This window comes from Mustela nigripes, chromosome 4, assembly GCF_022355385.1.
Source record: "Mustela nigripes isolate SB6536 chromosome 4, MUSNIG.SB6536, whole genome shotgun sequence".
Taxonomy (NCBI): domain Eukaryota; kingdom Metazoa; phylum Chordata; class Mammalia; order Carnivora; family Mustelidae; genus Mustela; species Mustela nigripes.
The window spans coordinates 187,255,150-187,275,334 of record NC_081560.1 but is presented as its reverse complement, the minus strand read 5'-3'; the positions used below and the strand labels follow the sequence as shown (position 1 = coordinate 187,275,334).

Below are 20,185 nucleotides of genomic sequence, written 5' to 3'. Positions count from 1 at the left end.
GGCCAGTCATCCAGCCTTCAAGTCTCTCCTGACACGGAAACCCACAACGGTCTGGAAGACCATTATAGCGGTCATGGGCACGGCGGCTATGACTTTTCCAGAAGCCGAGGGGGAAGTACAATTGATTTTTAAAGCCAACTGAAAAAACAGCCGGTTTCAAGTGGCAGTAAAATCATTAAGATAGGATACTCTCAACCTTTGTGGAGACTTGGAAAAACAAATGTGTTTTTCTTTTATATTAGAGGTAAATGGACATTTTTACTGATGGGTCTCTTGAAGGTTTTCCCACCCACCCACTGGATGAAAAATCCTTCTTTAGGGGAAAGAATTTCCGGGGGAGCTGTGGGCTTCTGAGGGAGGCTCGCCGGTGAAGCCAAGGCAGCGAGCCAGAACACATCCGATGGGACGACCGCCCTCACCACTTCTCGCTTGCGTATTTGTGAAACTTCACAGAACCTACAGTTTGCCATTTTAGCTGTAATTCATTATATAAATTGGAGGCATTGATTACATTCAGTGTTGGGCAACCATTACCCATTTCTAAACTTTCTTATCACCCCGAATGCACAGTCTGTCCCCAGAGAGCAACACCCCCTCCCCCAGCCTGATACCTCTAATCTACCATCTCTACGAATTTGCCTGATTTAGATATTTCACATAAGTGGAATCCTAGCAAACTTGTCCTTTTGCTTCTGGTGTATTTCACTGAACGTAACGTGTTTGAGGCTCGCTCATGATGGAGGTCTGTTCCTTTTTATGCCTGAGTACTACTCCACCGTGTGGCTAACTGTCTTTGGATGCACGTCTCGTTTATTCATCCATCGGGTGATGAACACTTGGGATGTTTCCACCTTCTGTTTCTGTGAAGAACGCAGCTGTGAACGTTCATATACAATGAGTCCTTGTTTTTAATTCTTTGGGGTATAGACTCGGAGTGGCTTTGCTGGGGCCTGTGGTGATCCTAGGTCTAATGTCAAGACACCGCCAACTGTTTCCCAGCTGCAGTGCAGCTTGTTTTTTAATTATTAAAGGAGATAATAAAATATTTTCAGAAGCAGCTTCTGGGGCAATAGTGTAAGGATATGAGGATAGAACACACAGAGCCTATCTGCTTCCCAGCGGCCGGGAAGCTGTCCCTCAGTTGGGCTTGTCCGCAGCTGCAGTGCCGGCCCCCACCTGACGGTCCCCAGAACGGCCACCGCTCCCTTCAGCAAGAAGAAAACCAGGTGCAAAGGACAACAGTCCCTGCCTTCCAGACCCTCTACACAGGGCACAGGAAGGAAGGCAGGTTCTCCCAAGGAGGAAGGTGGCCCGCACTCCCGCACACCTTCCCCTTGCCAAGACCTCTCCTCTCTGACAGGCCTGGATTTAGCGGTGAAAAGCTGATTACCACTGGTAGTAGGTTGAACTGTGTCCCTCCAAAATTCATGTCCACCCAGAACCCCAGAATGTGACCTGATTTGAATATAGGCTCTTTGCAGATGAAATGAATTAAGGATCCCAAGATGAAATCATCTTTGACTTATGGTGGGTCCTAAAGCCAAGGTCTGGTGTCCTTGTATGAAGAGCAGAGCACCGGGGAGAGCAGGCCACACGAAGGGAGGCAGAGACTGGAAGCTGAGGAACGCTGAGGACTGTCAGAAGCTACCAACAGCAAGAAAGGCATGAAACAGAGTCTTTCTTTGAGCCTCTGGAAACAACCCTATTATTTTGATTTCTGATTTCTGGCCCCCACAAGGGTGAGGGAATAAATCTCTGTCACTTTAACCAACAAGTATAGCGTAATAAGTCACGGCAACCCTAGAAATTGGGAGAAACTAGAAAAATTAGTTATGTGCTTAGCTCTTCAGAATAGCCTGGAAATGCTTTTCACTTCACGTTCCACCTCAACGCAGGAATGCCCAAGACCCTCCTGCGGCTCGTACCCCATGATACAAAGAGGGAGGCCGTCCATGCGCCGCTCGTGCCCACAGGGAGGTTCTGAGAGCTCACTTCTCCGCCCAGGGAACTTGGGAAGACTGGTCTGCCGAAGCCCGAGGGGACTCCCTGGACCCAGGTGCCTGTGGAAACTCTATCTGTATGAAGGGGAGGAGGCGAGCCTAACTGGAAGCCTCTGGGCAAGGAGGGGGTCCCAGAGCAAAGTCGCGAATTCCAATGTGGAGAATGTTCTACTCACTCGACTGCAAACTGAAGCTGAGCTTGGCCCTTGGCGTGACCGGAGGGGGCACCGGCTGTGGGGACGGTGACGACGGGGAGACTGAGAAACGTCGTTCGCTTCCAGTGACGCTGATCACCTGGCTCTTCGGTCTCTGGGGCCGCAGGGGGCTTATCTACGGTGGAGGAAAGAGCACAGTCAGGGTCTGCCATGGCTTTGTTTCCCCCCATGACTCACGGGTTGAAGTCCTCACCCTCAGCAGCTGTGACTGTGACCTTACCTGGAAACAGATCCTCTGCAGATGCGGCCATTAGGGTGGGCCCCTAACCCAACAGGACTGGTGTCCTTATGAAAAGGGGGAATTTGGACACAGACACATGCACTCAGGGAGAACGCCAGGTGAGTGTGAAGGCAGCGATCAGGGTGATGCTTCCATGAGCCAAGGTATACCGGATATTGATGGGCCTGGGCGGGGCAGGGCGGCCTGGACAGGACTAATGTGCATGAGGACTGGTGACAGTCCTATCCCCCGAGGCACATTCTGATGACTCAGTACATCAAAGGATGCTTTCTTGGTGTGAAGCAAACTGCCCCGGAGGGCCCCCCCACCTAGGTGTCCTGCCGCAGGCTCTGAGTCTGAGCAGAAGGTCACAAGACTGGTGATGAGGCCAATCAAGCAGGAAACTGAGCCCAGCCCCCCGAGTGACAGAGGTATAGCTTCGAGGGCCAGTGTGGGGCAGAAAGCCAAGGCCACCCTGGCGGGCCCAGGGAGCGCTAGTGGGTGCTGGCTTTGCCCCTGGGAATGGGGCTGCTGCTTCCACTCCAGCAAACCTGCCTCCGATCTGCCCACCTGCTCTGTCCTGCGGCCCCTGGCTGGTCCCAGGCACGAGGAGGCTGGCCTAGGAAACTCCAGGTCCTACCCCCAGTGCTACAGACCTCGCTGACCCCTGTCTTCCAGAGGACAAGTCCCTCTGGAGAGAGATAGGTAGCTGGGCTGGACCGAGCACAGTGAGTCTGCCCCCAGCCAGAGGTCGCGCTTCCTGTCCCCGGGGCCACCATGGCTGTGGTTATTCTGAGAGTCATGAGAGGCTGACAGGGGACCGGGTTCAGTGCGCTGACCCTCGGCCATTTCTATGCACTTGCCGAGGGCACGGCAGGCCTACTTTGGCTGAACTCACCCCATTTCTGCTAGTGTCCCTGCAAGCCAACAGGGCCAAAGCAGGGAGGGACAGACCCTGTGTGGAATGGCCAAGTGCCTGGCCTGACCTTTGACCCCTTTTCACACAATTTAACTATGACCAGCTCTCCCATGAGGCTCAACTTCCCTCAGGCCCTTGGTCTTGGCAGCTTAAAAGGCAGCTTAACTGAAGATCCATGAAAGGACATGTGGCGTGTCCAGCCCCCGGTAAATATCCTGAGCTTCTGTTAACTCCCCCACCCAGTTCTGATGTTCTAGACTTGAGATCTCTATCCTGAGCTCAAGAGATGGCGACCTTGGCTAGTGTCAGCAAGGTCACCGGCACCCCAGCTTTCCAGACTAGTGGACAGAGAACACTGGGTGGTTCACCAGGAACCATCTGGCTCTCCATCCAGCTGCTGGAGGCCCAGCGCCTGGGCATGAACACTGGCCTCTGGCCAGTCCCCTCCCCATGCTCTGACGCCCTCGGCCACACTCACACAGCAGTCAGAGCTGTGTCTGAAGGCCTCAGAAGGGCATTTGCCTTCTTGAAGGCCATGTTGTGGCACCCGAATCGGCCTTCTGCCCTCAGACAGCCAAGCAGCATGTGCCTGCCGGTCTGACTGGCACGCAGTCTAGAGAGCCTAGAACCAGCAGAGCCCCTTTGGGATGGGGATGATTGCTAAGGCAGAACCTTCCAGAGAAGCTCAGCTCCTCTCTGAGCCTCTGGGGCCCCACAGCATTGTGTGATACAAGGGGAGGGTCGAGGGAGACCTCAGATTTGCAAAGTGACTGGTTGACAGAAAATTCAGTGAAATCCAATTTACAGCCTCATTGGCTAAATGTGGAGCAGAGGTAGGTCCCAGAAGCCACCGCGGAGTGGGGACAAATTACTGTCTCGGGGGCGCCTGGGTGGCTCGGTGGGTTAAAGCCTCTGCCTTCAGCTCAGGTCATGATCTCAGGGTCCTGGGATCGAGCCCCGCATCATGCTCTCTGCTCAGCGGGGAGCCTGCTTCCTCCTCTCTCTCTGCCTGCCTCTCTGCCTGCTTGTGATCTCTGTCTGTCAAATAAATAAATAAAATCTTAAAAAAAAAAAATTACCGTCTCAGAAAGAATCACGGCCTCAGACTGCTGCACGGCAACATCGGTGGGTTTAAATTCCTTATCGAACATCTCCTGATGTTTGCTGTTCCTTTTCTCCTTCTTCTTGTCCTTCTTCTCCTTCTCTGGGTCGTCCTTGTCCAGCTTGTCCTGGGACCTACAGTGCATTTTCTTTGGCAGGAGAGGCTCCAGAGCAAACCTAGAAGAAACGGTTCCTTCAACCACTCAGGACTTCGGAGGAGGAGAACAGTAGCTTCTCACCTGCAGAGGAATGTGAGCGCGCTCCCGCGGACACGAAGCGCTGACTGGGAATGTCGCTACAGGAAAGGAATGATTTATAAAGAGAGGCCAAGGGGGAATTAAGATACATATTAACCAGCTGTAACAGAGAGACTGTGCAACCCGACAAGATCGAACTGGAAAGAAACAGAGACAAAGTGGAAAGAAGCAGAACATGTACAGGAGGACCAGGGAGATGTGAAGTCTGAGGAGCAGACAGGACACGATGACATAAAGAGATGATCGCAGATGTCTGATGGGAGGAAGGCATTTGGGGTATGTTTCAAAAGGGGCGCCCTCGCTTACAGAGATTCATACTAAAATATCCCAACTGCAGTAAGAATAGGCAGATGCTAATGCAAAGAAATTTCTGGTATCTCGATTCTGACCAAGTTCCCACAGCCGGCTCAAGATTACAGGTACGTCAGCTGCTTCAATTTGAAAGCCCTTTGGATGACTCGGGGAGAAGCTAGCAGATTCCTGCTCACAGGTACATGAGAGGCCCTCAGTTTTTCAGCTGAGCACCAAGCTAGAAGACCTGGGGTTTGGCTCTGCCACCTACTGGGGAGTCTCGCCATGCCCTAAGCCCTGTGGGCTGGACATCCCCAGTCTCAAGATAAAGAAAAGACACCACTGCCCTTGGGCCTACTAATGCCAACTGGCTGGTCTAAAACCATGTTAATGGTTCTACTGAGTAGGCGGGCCTTGGACTAGCTTCTAGGGCATGTGTCAAAGCTGACCACGCACACACTTCCACATGCAATTGTGGTTTGTTATTTTAACACAAGACTGGGGCAGCCAGCCATGAGGGGAGGTCCATCCTATTTCTGTCCTAGTAAGCCACCAGGAGAGAGAAGAAATGACAGTCTGAGGTTGAAGTTACAGCCTCTGCTGCAGGAAGGAGTTAGGAGAGAGGGTCAACATTGATAATGGTATGAAAATATCTCAGAAACTTCATAAATTTCCAGTTATACAAGAAACAAGGCACAGGAAGGAGGAGCAGAACATATAGGATATAGTCAATAAAAACAGAATAATCCTCAAGATTTTATTCTAGGTTTCGTATAACTTGAGACAATTAACATGGTGGGGGATAAGATCAGTGGACATCTTTCATCTCCAGCGGAACAGCTGCAAACATCCTGATGGGTGCGCAAAGAGCCAAGAGAAAGGCAGGTTACGTTTAAAATTTTTCACATTATGAGAAGCACCTGTGGACAGGATGAACCTTTATTCTGCATGTAACCTGTGCCATTTGGGACCGAAGTCTCATTTTCTTCACATTAATTACACAGCTAAGGGTGGTAACCCTAGAACGAACAAAAATCTGGAGTCTAATAAAGATGCCTTCCAGTTCAAGGTTAAACAACGCCTCCTGGGAGAAGGAGGCGCGCATTCAGTTCACACGTGTGATGCACCACACCTCTATCTACAAGCGCTAGATCCATTTCCACCGTCACCCCTACGTTCCTGGAAATGTAAAAACCTTTTCATAACTAGCTTGGGGATTTTCTTGGGGAAAAGTTGAATTAAATTTCTTTAGCAATCTTGCTCTAAGTGACAAGCACACATGATTTAAATACTTCTAAATTGAGAATTTCCATATGGATTTGGCTTTGTAAGTAGCAGACACTGATAAAAATTACTATTCAGAAAAAAAAAAGTGGGTTTAGTTTTCAATCCTCCACTGGGCACACCAGTCATCGGCAAAAAAGGGCACATAGATTTGAGCTGTTCCTTGGGGAAGTGTGTTGTCTGTGTGTGGCCAAGGCCGGGAGCATGCAGGTTTGGTAAGGCAATGGACGGAAACCCAAATGGGGCTGTACACACACACCACTGTGCAAACTCACCAGTAAAATAATAAGCAGTTGTTCTCTGGGGTTTAAACGGCAGGACACATTTTTCCTCTTTACTTAATAAAAACAAACTTAACATGTTTGTTACTCAAAACCACAAAAAAATTATTGATGCTTTTTAACACTCAAAGTTAATACAAGAGACACAGTGGGAGCTCAACCAAAATTAACTAGTCTATTAGCTTCTTGTTTCGCTCTGAGGTCACTTTGTGCTGTTGGGTGCTCAGCAGCAAAACCGGGGTCTCCAGAGAAGTCTTGGAGAAGGAAGGCGGCCCTGCCAGCCCTCAAGGCTGACAGTGTGAGACAGTTCTGCGCTGCTCTGACACCAGGGAAATGAGCAGGAGAGGAAAAGTACAAGTACACAGCCAGCAAGGAATGTAGACAGTCCTTCTAGAACTTCCAGAACAGAACTAAATCAACACTCACTGCAGTGTTTTAAAATCTGATGGAAACCTTACCCAAAGAATATTTTCTCAAAAACTCACAAGACCCTGAAAGTCATTGTGGGCACGAGAGTTGCCACGTCTTGGAGGGTTTTAGTTTCAAAGATGGTTTCGATTTTAAGAAAAATTCTCCGCTGTGATCAGACAAACCTACAGTCCCAGTGGCTGCTCACAGGACGGACCCTCTATGTCCCCTCCCTGCTGCTGGGAGGACTCACCCATCAGAGCCCGGCCTGGAAGGGGTGCTGTCCGACGACAGGGAAGACACGGAGGCCACCGACAGAGGCCGGGATGAAGAAGGCATTGTGAAGGATCGGACCATGGACCGGGGACGGCTGCCTCTTCTGTCATCCAGACTTGAGGGCTGACAGTGAGAGAGAGAGAGAGTGAGTGAGAGAGAGAGAGAGAGAGAGAGAGGCTTGTTTGATGCTCTTTGCCAAAAGACTTCTGGCCCCTGTGGTCAGACCCTTGGGACCAAGTGGTCTTAGCAACCGAGCTTCTAGACCAAAACCGTCCACACCTGGATGAGCAGTGCATACTCTCGTCCAGAGTGAAAGATGAAAATGACGATTATTTCAGGGTTTTCTGAAATCTTACCCGATATTGTGAAAAATATAGTAACCTCCCTATTTTTCTAAAATTTTAAATGCACCTTTTTTTTAACCAACACTACAATCCATCAACCCGTCTGAGAGCCATCGTAGAATGTATTGACCAGAAAATGTACAGAGTCGCATCTGGAGGAAAGAAATCTGTGGAGTAGCATCTATATTAAAGAGACTGTTAGGACCCTTAGATGAACCCTGCGCCTCTCTGCAGGTTGACAAACCACACAGATCACCGAGTCACGCGTCTGACTCTAGAACAAAGTAAGATACTCCTGCCGCTTATTTAAAGGCAGATTTGCTCCCCTGCCAGTACAGCGGGGCCGAGGAAGCCACGGCTGGGCCCACTCAAGCTCCTCCTCCCAGCCAGGCTGTGAACTAGAGATGCATTCTGGAGAAAAATGGCCTCTGGATGGAATTTTCCATCCTCTCTTTGAAGTAGGATTTCTATCACCCAAACACGACTCACTGCGCTATAGCTCATGTCACTATTTAATTACCTGGAAAACGCTAGCGTCCCTGTGCCCCAAGGCCAGCTGCTGCAGAGGCTCCTTCCTTTGACCTGAGGAGGGAGGGCCCTTCCTCTCTGTGCGGCTTTGACCTCCCCACCGCCCTGCCCCACAGCTCCGAAGCCAGTTCCTCGGGCTGTCACTGGTAGAAGACGGGCTTAGGACCGCAGCTGATGATACACTGAACACAACTTCCGCATCTGAAAAGTGGGCCCGTTTCTTCAAGAGGTGTTTCGCATGTGAACTACGACTTGATCTGTTCGCTCTCTTGTTAGGAGTAGAAGGGTCACCACCACAAAAGAACAGTTTAAAGCAGGAGCTGGTAAACTCGTTCTGTGAATGGCCAGACGGGTTTTAGGCTCTCCGCCCCCGACCCCGCTCATCCATCAGAGCACGAAAGCAGCCAGAGACGACACAGAGACGAGTGAGCAGGGCTGCGTTCTGATAAAACCTGAGCTACAAAAAGGGCAGCGGGCCCCGGTTTGCCAAGCCCCAGTGCAGAGCCACGTGTCGCTGGAGTCTGCCCGCGCAGAGGGGAGGTCTTGGGTTTGGCACAGGGACGGCGCCATCGCACCCCTTCAAGGCGACGTCCACTGGCACTAACTGGCCTTGTGAGGAAACCAGAAAGGAAATGAAGTACAACTTAGTCCGAATCGGGGACACGTTTCTTGTACAAAATCTAGCAACTCAAGGTCCACAGGAGGCTCTTCTCAGGCTGAGACACATGACGAGTCATGGAGAAGGCCTGGTTCTCGGACACGTGGCTCCCCGCCACCACCCCTGCACCCCGGGACGGTCCGTGTCCCACCGCTCCCAACATGGTCAGGCCAGAGGCCTGCCTGCTGCTCTAGGCCCGGCTGACCGCCGCATCCCCCGGGGCCCCGCCTGGCCACCGCTCTTTTCTGCATCTCGGTGCGATTTGACCCTCTTCATGGTTTGACTGAGACCCGCGGGCAGCCTCTGCCTCTCGAAGCCCACACTGTCCCCTACGATTTCCTCCACAGCAGCAGCGTCTGAGGGCGGCTCACGGGGAGGGGGCGGAATCCGAGCAGCCGCCTGCCAACCCTGGGGGGCCGCCTTCCCGCCCCTCCCCTGCAACAGCCTTGGGTTTCATTTCCACGGAGCCCCCCTGGACTGGAGGCAGGGGTGGGGGGCGGCGGCAGGCGGGGAGCAGAAGGGCAGAAGGCCAGCGGAGTCAGGCTCCGGTGATTTCTGCGGCCGGGAGGATGCTGCCTTCACAGCCCATGGTCTGTCGGCCATAGGGAGACTCGCATTCAAGGAAATGCAGCTGAGCGTACAGAGAAGAAACGTGACTGTCCGCCATCCGGGTGCTGTGAGCCCCGCTCCTGGCCTGATGGTTTCTGTCTTTCTGGTGAAATGCCGCTCCCAGCTATGTTAGGTGCGCAGGGCAGAGGAGAGAGCCAGCCATGGACCAGGAGGGGGCGACGGCCAGGAAGAACCACCTCAGTCCAGGAAGAGCCTTGAACATCCTCCCTCTGACCACAAAGGGCTGGTGATGTCTCTGGAGAAGCAAACTGCAGTTCTGGCGGATCTATCTGTAGAACAAGGGGAGGGAGGTGGCAGGAGCAGGGTTCTGGCCAAAAGGGACAGAAGCCACTGTTGGGTCCCGTACTTCCAGGGCGCCCACTGGGCCATTTGTCTCACAATTCCGTCTTGACTGAGTAGAGCCTCTAAAAATTGAAGAACTGGGACTTTTTCCCCCTTCTGAAGCAATCGGAGTTTCTCCCAGCCCTGACAGGTGCAGCCCCAGCATCATGACATGAGTCATCTGGTGGCCCTGTATCCTGGCACCAGGTCTGGCAGGGGTGGGGGTGGGGCAGTGACAACTAGGCTAGAATTTTAGCTCTGGGACCGACGATGTGACCTGGCACCACGCGTGGAAGGAACGAACCACTCTGGGCGCCGGCTTTCTCCAGAGCACGCAGGGATGAATCATCCCGCCTCGAGAGGACGGTGTGAGGGCGAGATGGGAGGAAGCAGCCGGAATCCCGGGGCCTTGGCACACTCCTCGGGTAGCTGTCCCTGCTGTTGTCATTATCACGGCCTGAAGCAAACACTCATTTTGCTTTTTACAAGAAGCGAGCCCCACCCTGCCCAGTGTGTCCTTTTCTTCCAACTGTGCCCAAATGCCCCCCCCCTTGACCCCCACACCTGCCTACTGCCCAGAGATCAGGGGCGGGTGGGCAGGGCTGGATTTCGTTGAGGCGACCAGTGTTTTACTGGGTAGGGTAAGAAGCAGGCACGTTGCTTTTCTGGAAGACCCAGACGCTGGTGCTGAATGCAGGAGGTGCTCATGGCCCTTTCCTCAGGGACCTCGGGGTCTGTACTCTTCACTCCCTGTGCATCTGGAGAAGCTGGGCTGTGTGTGAGCTTTTGTCCAGGGAGCTGTGGCCCCCTAGAGCCCCAGCACAGGCAGGGAGAAGGCCAGCGGGGCGGGAGCCGGGCTCTGGTGAAGCCGGCTATGGATTAAGAAGTCAGAGGGTGTCCAAGTCTTCTGTTTCTATCTATGGCTTTGGCTGGATCAGAAAAATTGACAAAATGGTTTATGTCTTTTCTATGGGGTTTTTATTTTTAAATCCATTTTTTTTTTTTAAACAGGATGGTACTATATTGCTTTTCCAAGTATTCTGAGATGCTTGCAAGTTTTCAGAGTAGATAAGACAGGAAAGGCTCATACCAGACTGCTTTTTATTTGCCGCATTTCTCAGAACCTGACAAGGGCATCTGTCTGTCTCTGTCTGCTCGAGGGAAGCGGGCTCCCAGGACGGAGGACCCAGGAAGGCAGCTCCAACCAACAAAGCATCCAAGGGGAGGAAATACATCCTTAATTCTACTCCTCAATCCCAGTAAGCCTGACTAGCCCCTAGCTGGGCAGGGGTGGGGGGCTGCGCTGGCTGCCCCCACAGAGAGGCGGGCAGTTTGGGGGACATGACCAAGTCCCACGATGTGGAGGACACTGCTCACCTCTGGCCAAAGATGGCTGCATAGGAACAGGGGAAACCTGTCCATGAGGAGGGGGACACCCTCAACACCCTGCCTCCTGGCCTGGCCTTCCGTCTCCCCTGGGCCCGGCAGCAAGCGCGCACAGACGTGCCGCATCCCGGCAGAGAACGGAACAGGAAGGACATGTGGTGAGCCAGACAGGTGTCTGTCACTTTGAAATATAAATTACATGAGCGGTAAAAGGGAAGACTTTCACTTAGGAGGCAAACTCTGAGATCTCACAAGTGTTTGTTTCTTAGAAGACTTAAGAGCTGTGTTAGACTTGGGAAGAGATGCAGGATGAGGAGCTACGAAATTCTGGCCCCTCGACTCCGACCGCGATGAGTCACAAGCCCTGAGGCCATCAAGCCCTCCTTAAGGGTTCTGGCTGGCATGAGGGCATCCCAGTCCGAAGCCTGTTCAGCTCCTGCTGGGCTGGCTACCCTGGGTCCCCATGCACTGAGTTTTCAGACCAGAGCCCGAAGGTTGCACTCTCTTGGCTTTGTCAGGTTCACACTCTGCTGGGGACACACGGGCGTGGGCGGGTAGGCTGTGCCAGCATGGAGTGGGCTCAGAGCCCAATAGCCCCGCTCTGGGGGCTTCTCAGCCTTTTACCAGCCTCCGACCACATGAGCAAGAAAAAGGAAACCTCTGCCGTGTCACTTGAGTGGTGGCTAGAAGCAAAAACTTGGAGTCAGACCAGCAGGCTTCAAACTCCATCAGTGGCTGCAGTGGCCACTGTTACTGTGTGACCGCATGTCCCCCTTCTCCCCATCTGTCAAATGACAATGACCGCGGTGCCTCATTCATAGTGTTAAGTGGATGAAGCCAGTTCGTACTTGTGAAGCACATGGAAAGGTCCCTGGCACACGGTGAGTATGAACGAGTGTCTGCTGAGTGAGCCACGTGTGTGGGGAAAAGAAGTGAGTTCAACAGGAAGAGCAACAGAGAGCTGCTGGCAGACGGATGGAATTGGGCCGAAAAAGAACCCAAAATGGTGCCCTACATTGGACACCTGGTCCTTTCGGAAGGAGAGAAGAGTGCCATGCGATGTGAGCAGCACGCCTTTTGTTGGCAGGAAGGTGGAGACCACGTGCGCCCTCACCCCCTTCATGCCAAGGGCTGGGCTTCTAGATCGGAAGCCTTGCTGCCTCTTTGTGTCACACTGTTGCTTCCCTGAAAATCACGGAAAGCAGGCCTTGCATCATCTGCTGTGCCGGACATCTCCAGAGTCCAGGGATGGCCAAAGTTCGGACCCACCAAGGCCCCTAGAGACCACTGTGTGGCGTTCTGGTTTCCGGGGCTCGGCCTTGCCCCCAGGTGGCTTTGACGCGTGGCTCGCAACAGCATCTCAAGCCTGCCACAGGCTCTCACTGCCGGCCAGTCTGCATCACTGCCTATCACAAGCCACTCTAATCATGAGCTTGAACCCAGCCGCAAACTTGAAACTTCTACAAACTCCTAGCAAAAGCCCAGTTCTGCCCTTCATCCAGAGCAAAGCTTCCTGCCCCACACTGCCATTCCAGGCTCTTGGAGGCTGGGCACCTTTCCAGCTTCTCCTGTGAATTCTCTTCCATCCCAGGCACGGCTATGTCTGCACGGCCTCGGGCCTGCCATTCGATTTCCAGTCTCCAGGCCTTTCTCCTCACCTCCTCCCCTGACTGTGTCCAGCTTACCTTTCTTGGCTCAGACCCGTAACCACGCCTTTAAGACTTAAAGTCTTTGATGACAATTTCAGTAATCCCAGCAACTCTCTCCAACGACTTTGACTTTGGACTGGACAAAGGCCCCAGCTCTGCCTCAGGACATGAGTACTGTTGCGTGTGTGTTCCCTACCCCTCTGTGTGTGGGGTATGGCTGTAGGAGTGGCCTCCACGACCAGCCAAAGTTGAGGCCCATGGGGCCCCACCGCACTGAGGACAGACTGTGTCCGAGGCAGGCGAGCAGGGCGCTCGGTGATCAGACACACTCATGAAGGCTTACTCACCCTGACATTTCCAGTTATTGAAAGGAGGTTGCTGGCTTACTGGCAGACAGACTTCCGAGGGGGCCGAGGTCCTTCGAATTCTACTTCCCCAGCAGGCATCACGTATACCTCTTACTCACCCTGCCTGTGAGCCCGACACAGTTGGACAATGTGACGCAAAGACGCCCACCTGCCCTTCTGCAGGGCTCCCCACTTACCATGGTGCGGACACCATATTGCTTTTCCACTTTCTCCTTCAGCTGTTTGAAACAGGCTTCCATTCTCTCATGAAATGGCCTCAGTGCTTCAGTGACTTTGTCTCCATGAATCCTGATCCCTTCAGCCAAAAACGGAATCTGAAAAACATAGCAGTCAACACTCCTTATTTCCTGGTTAATGGCCTAGAGAGAGGCGTGCACACCAGGCAGAAAGTGGCGCTGTGTGCAAAATGCAACTGTTTTGTTTCCAAATCAAACCGTGAATCAAAGTCATCAGCAGGCACATTAACCCCAAAGACCAAAATGCTCAAATTAAAATCCTTTGTGTTTTAAATTGGACACGTTCAGTGCAGTGCTGGGCACACAATGGCCACTCGGTGACTATGCCTGACTCCCATTGGCCGACCAACTCTAGAATAAACTCATCTGTGCCTTCCACGTGAATCTGGAAAGATCTGCAGTTTGAATCTGTTTAGCTGTAACTTGGTCTATTAGCAAAGGGTCATGGCACAGCGCAAAGATTTCTTTAGTTCAGAATATCGCCTTTGTAGGCAATTGAGAACCCTATTCTAAAACTTAAAAAAAATCTAATTATATGTGATCTATAGTCCTGAAGGATCTTCTTATTTGGAAAGGAAAACCAAATCTATTCTTCCTTAAAACTAAAAATAATCGCTTCCCTGCCAACACTGCTGTCACAAATATCCGTGCCAACACTTCACTCCCAAGCGCAGAGATGTAGCTGACCTTTAAAAGCGTCGCAGGGAGACATTTTCATTCCCCAGTCCCGGAGGCCCTCTAGAATCACTGCTGTTGGGGGGTGGGGAGGGCTCTCAGGAGGGCTTCTCTCCCCAGGCTCTGCTTTCCCCCAATGCGTGGACCAGGAGTTAGACATTCCTCAATGCAATCAAGCTAAGAGGCTTCCTCTTAATAATTTATAATTAAATCAAAATCCTGATTAAAAACAGATTTCCCTAATATGACAGAACACCTACCTAAATAAGCAGATTTATTAGGAAGCAGGATAATAAGTACACAATTGAATTTCATGTGAACAAATTTGAGAACTCTTATCAAGATGAATCAATGCATAAAATGTATTTGGTTGCCATGTGGAGCAGGCGCTATTTATTGCCTGTTGTGGTCTCCGGGGAAAGACAGAAGTCAGGGCCCCCATGTCACAGCCCGCCCGGCAGCCCACCCAGCCTGCCCTGGGGCTGCACGGGCTCAAAGCTTGTTTCGCTGACAGTTGGGCCTCCCCACCAGGGTTCGGGCCAGGCGTCCCCTTCTGGCCGGTGACCGCCAGGAGGACGATGGGTGTACAGGTGAGCTTTCACGATGGAGAAGACGTTCTGACATTCCACGTGAATTACTCCTACAGATGGCAGCTTCCCCGGAGCTCGCCGCAGTGTGGTCAGGTTCCACACTAGAAAATGCTCACAGTAATCCTTATGCTTCCCGAGTTCCGCCTCGGGGCATGGCACAGGCAGGCTGGAGACAACTTTTGGTGGGATGGCAGATGTGTTGGATCTCTCTGGGTGCGGAGTCGAGGATGGGGGTGCTGTCTCAAGGTGAAAGCCCAGCTACATGAGTTCCTACAAGCATTTTTGTGTAGAATCAACCATTTTCAAATACATAAAATGCAGTCTAAATGTCTCTGCATTTTGTTGTTGTTGTTTTCTTGTTGGTTTGATTAAAAGCCTTAATGGGCCAGACACGCTGACCTACCAGAAGCTACCGGCTGGACTAAAGTGAAGACCGTTTGGTTTCGGTCCCTGGGGCTGTGTGAGCGGCAGCTTGGCAGGCAACATCTAGAGGGAACAAGCACTGACCACTTCTGCAGGTCCCTGACGCTGTCAGATACAACCTTCTTCTTCTGGCCTCTGTTCTGTGTCCGACTGGGGCTAAGCCCCGGCTCTGCGTAAAAACATGCTCTGCGCAAACACTCTAACATACTGGGTGCTTAACATACAAACATGGGGCATGGAATGAGGCCTGAAGCGATCTCCGGGGACCCTGTAATTCGGTGGGTTCCAAGCTGGATGAGCATCAGCATCTCTGGGCTGGTTCCTGAACCCCACCTCTGGAGTCCTGGTTTGCTCTGGAGTAGATCTCAGGAATCTCCATTTCTTAAAAGTCTCCCAGAGCCCAGAGTGGGGAGAGGAGAGAAGACATCCCCAAAGTTAACACCTTGGGTTGTTCAAAATGAGCACACAGCCTGCTCTCCTGAGACGCCCTTCTGAACAGCAGTGCTGCATGTGAAGTTTGCCCCTGTGTGTCCCCTGCACTCACTCAGAGCCCACCAGCGCACGGCACATCAGGGAGCAGAGCTCAGTGCTCCAAGAGCACCACCCCTGCAGGGCAACGGCTGAGCCCCTTATCAGTTGGGGATGCGGTGTGAGTCCGGTCTTTTGTCTTTGTCGTCTCGAAAGAGACGTAGGTGCACAACACAGCAGTGGTGTATGGTCTGTATGGACTCATCTTCGGGCCTTGGCAGGGATGCTCAGTGAAACGGCTGCATCTGGGGAAGGGCAGAGCTGTGCCTTTGAGGAAGGGGCTGGAGCCCACTCTGACCTGGCGTCGGCTGTAAACATAGAGGAAGGCCCCACACGCCTGCAGCCACTGGCTCCCAGCTGGGAGAAGCGGGTCAGCATCGTCCTGGTTTGGGGATGTCAAGAGCAGAGCCAAGAGCTGCCTGGGATTTAACAACCTGCCTTCACAACCAGTTTCAGTACCAAGATGTGCTTATTGCTTATCAGTGATGGAAACTCTGCCAGTGAGTCTTTGGGATTCCCCAGAGAAAGACTCACTCTGCCCTGATGGAGCTTCCAGAAAAAAACCAAACCAAACAAACTCACAAACGAAAACATTAAGACAGCATCCTGATAACCCCAAACTTCTTATTTTTAATGACTGCATGACTCAATCAGTGATACTAAAATATGGGTTTCCAAACATTTGCAAATGAAAGCGAAATCACAGGTAATGTTTTGAATATGCATTTTCCATCACCCTTTGATTTAATGAAGTTGCTAGAAAATGGATTCTTTTTTTTCGGCTTTCCTGTGAGCTGCTTTAAAATTCATCCTTTAATATAGTTATTAGGGGTGATGACATAGTGCTGACATAAAGTTCTCTCTGGGGAACAAATTATTTTCCTCTGTAGGACTTGAAACTCTTAAAATCCAATTTGCTGTAAAAGCTTACAAGAAAAAAAAAAATCAATACAACTTTTGCAGACCAAACTATTTTTGTGTGGCAATGATGTTATAGCCTTCAATGCAGTTTGAATTTTGTACCTTTTGGTTTCTACATCTAAAATGGAATCACTCAGACTTTTAAACTCTCTTTTTGGAAACAGAGGGAGACCGTCCACATGAGGCTTATATTCCACGCAGAGAACCGTCCTTGGCCTGTCAGGTCGCCGGAGCCAGCCCCCCCCGGGTTCATTATCACAGGGTAATTCTACTGCAAACAAATGTCTAGTGATTTGTGGCCAAGTCACACCCATGAGGACAGCCATTGTGAAAAACAAAACAAAAAGAAACTAGAAACTGACAAGTGTTGACAAGGGGGTGAGAGGAACGTGGTTCCTCGAAAGATTGACAAGTAGAATCATGGTTTGATCCAGAAATGCCACTTCTGGGAATACACCCCAAAGAACAGAAAGCAGGAAAATGAACAGACTCGTGTGTGGCCATGTTCACGGCCAAATAGCAGAAGGAGCCTGAGTGTCCACAGGCGGATGAACGGAAGAACCGAATGTGGCCTGTCCACACAAGGGAGTGTTATTCAGCCCCACAAGGACGGAGATTCTGACTCAGGCTACAACACGGATGAACCCCGAAGACTGTACTCAGTGAAACAAGCCAGTCCCCAGAGCCGTATGACTTTACCGTATGAGTCTGCAAATGTGAAGCACCTGGAACCATCAAGTTCATGGAGACAGACAGAGGAAGAGTGGTTTGCAGGGGCGGAGAATGGAGAATCAGTGCAGAGGTTTTTGGCGAGGTGGCAAAGTTCGGGAGACGGACAGAGGGGATGGTCGCACAGCAGTGTGAATGTGCTTAATGTCGCCCGACTGTACTGCAAACTGGTCACGGTGTTACCTTGTATGTTCTGCTTATTACCGTGACGTCAAACTGGTCAATGTGTTACCTTGTATGTTCTGTTTATTACCGTGACGTCGTCCTAACAGCAGGCCCCTCTAAGGTGAGACTCAGCGACCTCAGGAGCACGAGCACAGAAGCACCATTATATGCAGAATTACAGCTGGGAAAACACGATGTGGACGCCCCCAGCCCTGGCTACCACCAGGGAGAATGTGAGCGGCGGGCGCTCTACAGTGGCCCGCTATCACCTCCCACACGGGCAGCACCGGCCCGAGTGCCCTTCCCGGGACAGGCAGGAGCCAAGCTCTCGAACACATCACAGCTCTCAGCTTCCCTCTGAAGTTCTGTCTATACCAGACAGAGTCTTCCAGTAGAGACAGACCAGGCTCACTGGTAAGTGAGAATGCTCTATGTGTTCAACCTCATGATGTAGCCTAGGAGTCTAGTTAATATATCTGGGGGTGGGTTATCTGGGGACACATGTGGCTCCACGCACTGTGGCGCATGTCCCAGGCCTCTGTGCTGGCTGGTGTGTGTGCTGAGGTGGCCCAGGAGGACGTGGGTCTGGCCTGCAGGGCGGCCACCCCACACTTACCTGCCATGCGATGAGGTCCTTGAGCTTCTCGATCTTCTCATGGGCCTCTGGGTGCTCCTGCAGGTACCGATCTGTGAAGAAGGCCTGGTGGGGACAGGAAGGGCCACTCGGTACACCGCTTCCCGGTCCCAACTCTGCACCCTGGCTGTGCACCAGAGCCGGGGAGAGAGCCAGGCCCACCCTGTGTGTGTCAAACAGACGCACCGCCGGGGATGGACCCTCCCCAGCACTCCGGGCTAAACGTCTGCTTGGGCCCAACACCACAGATGTTGAGACGTTGAACGGGCAGCCAGGAGGGGCATTTCGGGTGGCATCTCTGTCCTCGGAACCCAAGCTGACCTGGATGCTCAGCCGGCTGGGAGGCAGCTCCCCAGCGCCCTAACTCCTGCCCTGCCCCCCACCCCGGGCTGGTCCTCCACCTCCGGCTGCTTACAACCAAGAGCCGTCTCTAGGTCCAGGGCAATGACTCCTCGCGGCCTGCTCTCTGCCTCAGTTCTTACTCTGTCTGGACAAGGGCTCAGCAAACTTTTCTGAGAAGGGCCTCAATGCCGCCCCTTTCCATCAGGAAAACAGTCACAGACACTAAGTGGTGAATGGCCGCGGCCAAGTCCGAACTTGATGTCAAACACAGAGAGCAGACCGTAGTGCCACTGGTCTAGACCACACCCCACATCCTTCAACTTCTACCCATTCCCACTGAGAGGCTTTCCAGCGAGCCCAGCCGGCCTTCTGCCGTGTACCCGCCATGCCTACCTATCCCACGCATTCTAAGCCTTTCGTCTCTCACTAAAACCGTGTCTCTTGGCCTTTCGTGATCCTAGGACTCTTGAGAGCCCCCCGAGGGCAGCCCCGCAGAGCTCCGTCAGCCCAGCCTGGGAGGACAACACCCAGGGGAGTCATGCCCGGGGTCGGGCCTTGACCTTCCGCAGCCAGCAGGGGTCACCTCTAGGGGGTCCCCAGCCTTGGCTCAGTCATGGCTGAGGTTGGCCAGAGAGACCAGCACAGCTTCTGGGCTGGGAGGTATATTTCTGGAGACATCTGTCCCGGGACAGGGCTGGACCTCAGGCATGTCACATGCCTTCTCATAATTCGCGAAGCCTCCCATGACGGCAGGGTCCACGATGCCATTCAGGAGCATGGAGAGGGGATTGATGGGGAGGCTGGGGTCATCAAGGTGCTGCTGCACCATGCTGTTCATCTTGTCATTGGTCAGCTGCATGGTCTCGATGGCGTTCTCCAGGGGGCTGATCTCCACCTGCGGGGAAGGAAGAAGATGGGACCCCAGGCCAGCTGCTGCGTCCACCCCGCCAGGGTCTTCTGCTGTGTCTCTGGCCCGTGAGGTCCTGCCAGAGGACGAGCACTCCCAAGGGGGGCCAGGCTTCCTATTCCTCCATCACACCTTTCTTCCCGGGGTGGGGGCGGTTTCGGGGTTGTCTGTTATCACCCAACAAGAGCAGCTGGGTATCTCTGCATCACTGTGCATTGCCAGTAGGCATGGGCCTCGCACACAAATTCCGAAGCGATAATACAAGGCGGGCTGGCTCTGAGGGGGTATGTGTGTGTGCACGAGTGTGTGTGTGTGTGTGTATGTGTGTGTTGTGTGCCTGTACACACGTGCACATGTGTAAGTATGTGCGCATACACATGTGGTCTGCTTCTTTTAAAATGGGTAAGATTTTGGGCTCAGTCGGTGAACCATCTGCCTTCGGTTCGGGTGAGGATCCCAGGGTGCTGGGATCGAGTCCCACATCAGGCTCCCTTGCTCGGTGGGGAGTCTGCTTCTCCCTCCCCCTCTGCCATTCCCCTCACCTCCACCCTGCTTGTGTTTGCTAGCTCCGTCAAATAAATAAAATCTTACAAAAAGAAGGGTAAGATTTTAAGGAATTCTGAGCCATCTGTCACTGTCCCTGAGGCAGGAGGCCTTGGCACTTTGTAATCCTCTGGTACCTGTTTGGTCAGGGAAGGGGGTTGGGCCCTGCCCTGATCTCCAGAGTAGACCATGTACTCTCTTAGGAAGGAAGAGCTCCGCTGCCCCAGGGGGAGCACGTCACCACTTCCAATGGTACCTCACAGGCCTCATCAGAACACCGACCACCGGTCAGCGGGACACTTCGTGCAGGAGGCAGGGGACCACTGTCCATCCTGTCCATCAGAACACCGACCACC

General features: G+C 52.6%; 1 protein-coding gene across 3 annotated transcripts in view; it reads right to left on the bottom strand.

Annotated features, from left to right (window-relative positions):
- The window catches only part of DOCK1 (dedicator of cytokinesis 1), a 490,751-nt gene that overhangs the window by 4,743 nt on the left and 465,823 nt on the right, over positions 1-20,185 (bottom strand). For all 3 annotated transcript variants that reach the window (XM_059398805.1, XM_059398806.1, XM_059398807.1), the window contains 6 exons: positions 19,098-19,274; positions 18,020-18,103; positions 13,313-13,450; positions 7,230-7,375; positions 4,434-4,632; positions 2,177-2,330 (listed from right to left, as the gene is read on the bottom strand). In XM_059398805.1, coding sequence (XP_059254788.1) covers positions 2,177-2,330; positions 4,434-4,632; positions 7,230-7,375; positions 13,313-13,450; positions 18,020-18,103; positions 19,098-19,274 — 898 coding nt within the window. The remainder of the gene's footprint in view (positions 1-2,176; positions 2,331-4,433; positions 4,633-7,229; positions 7,376-13,312; positions 13,451-18,019; positions 18,104-19,097; positions 19,275-20,185) is intronic.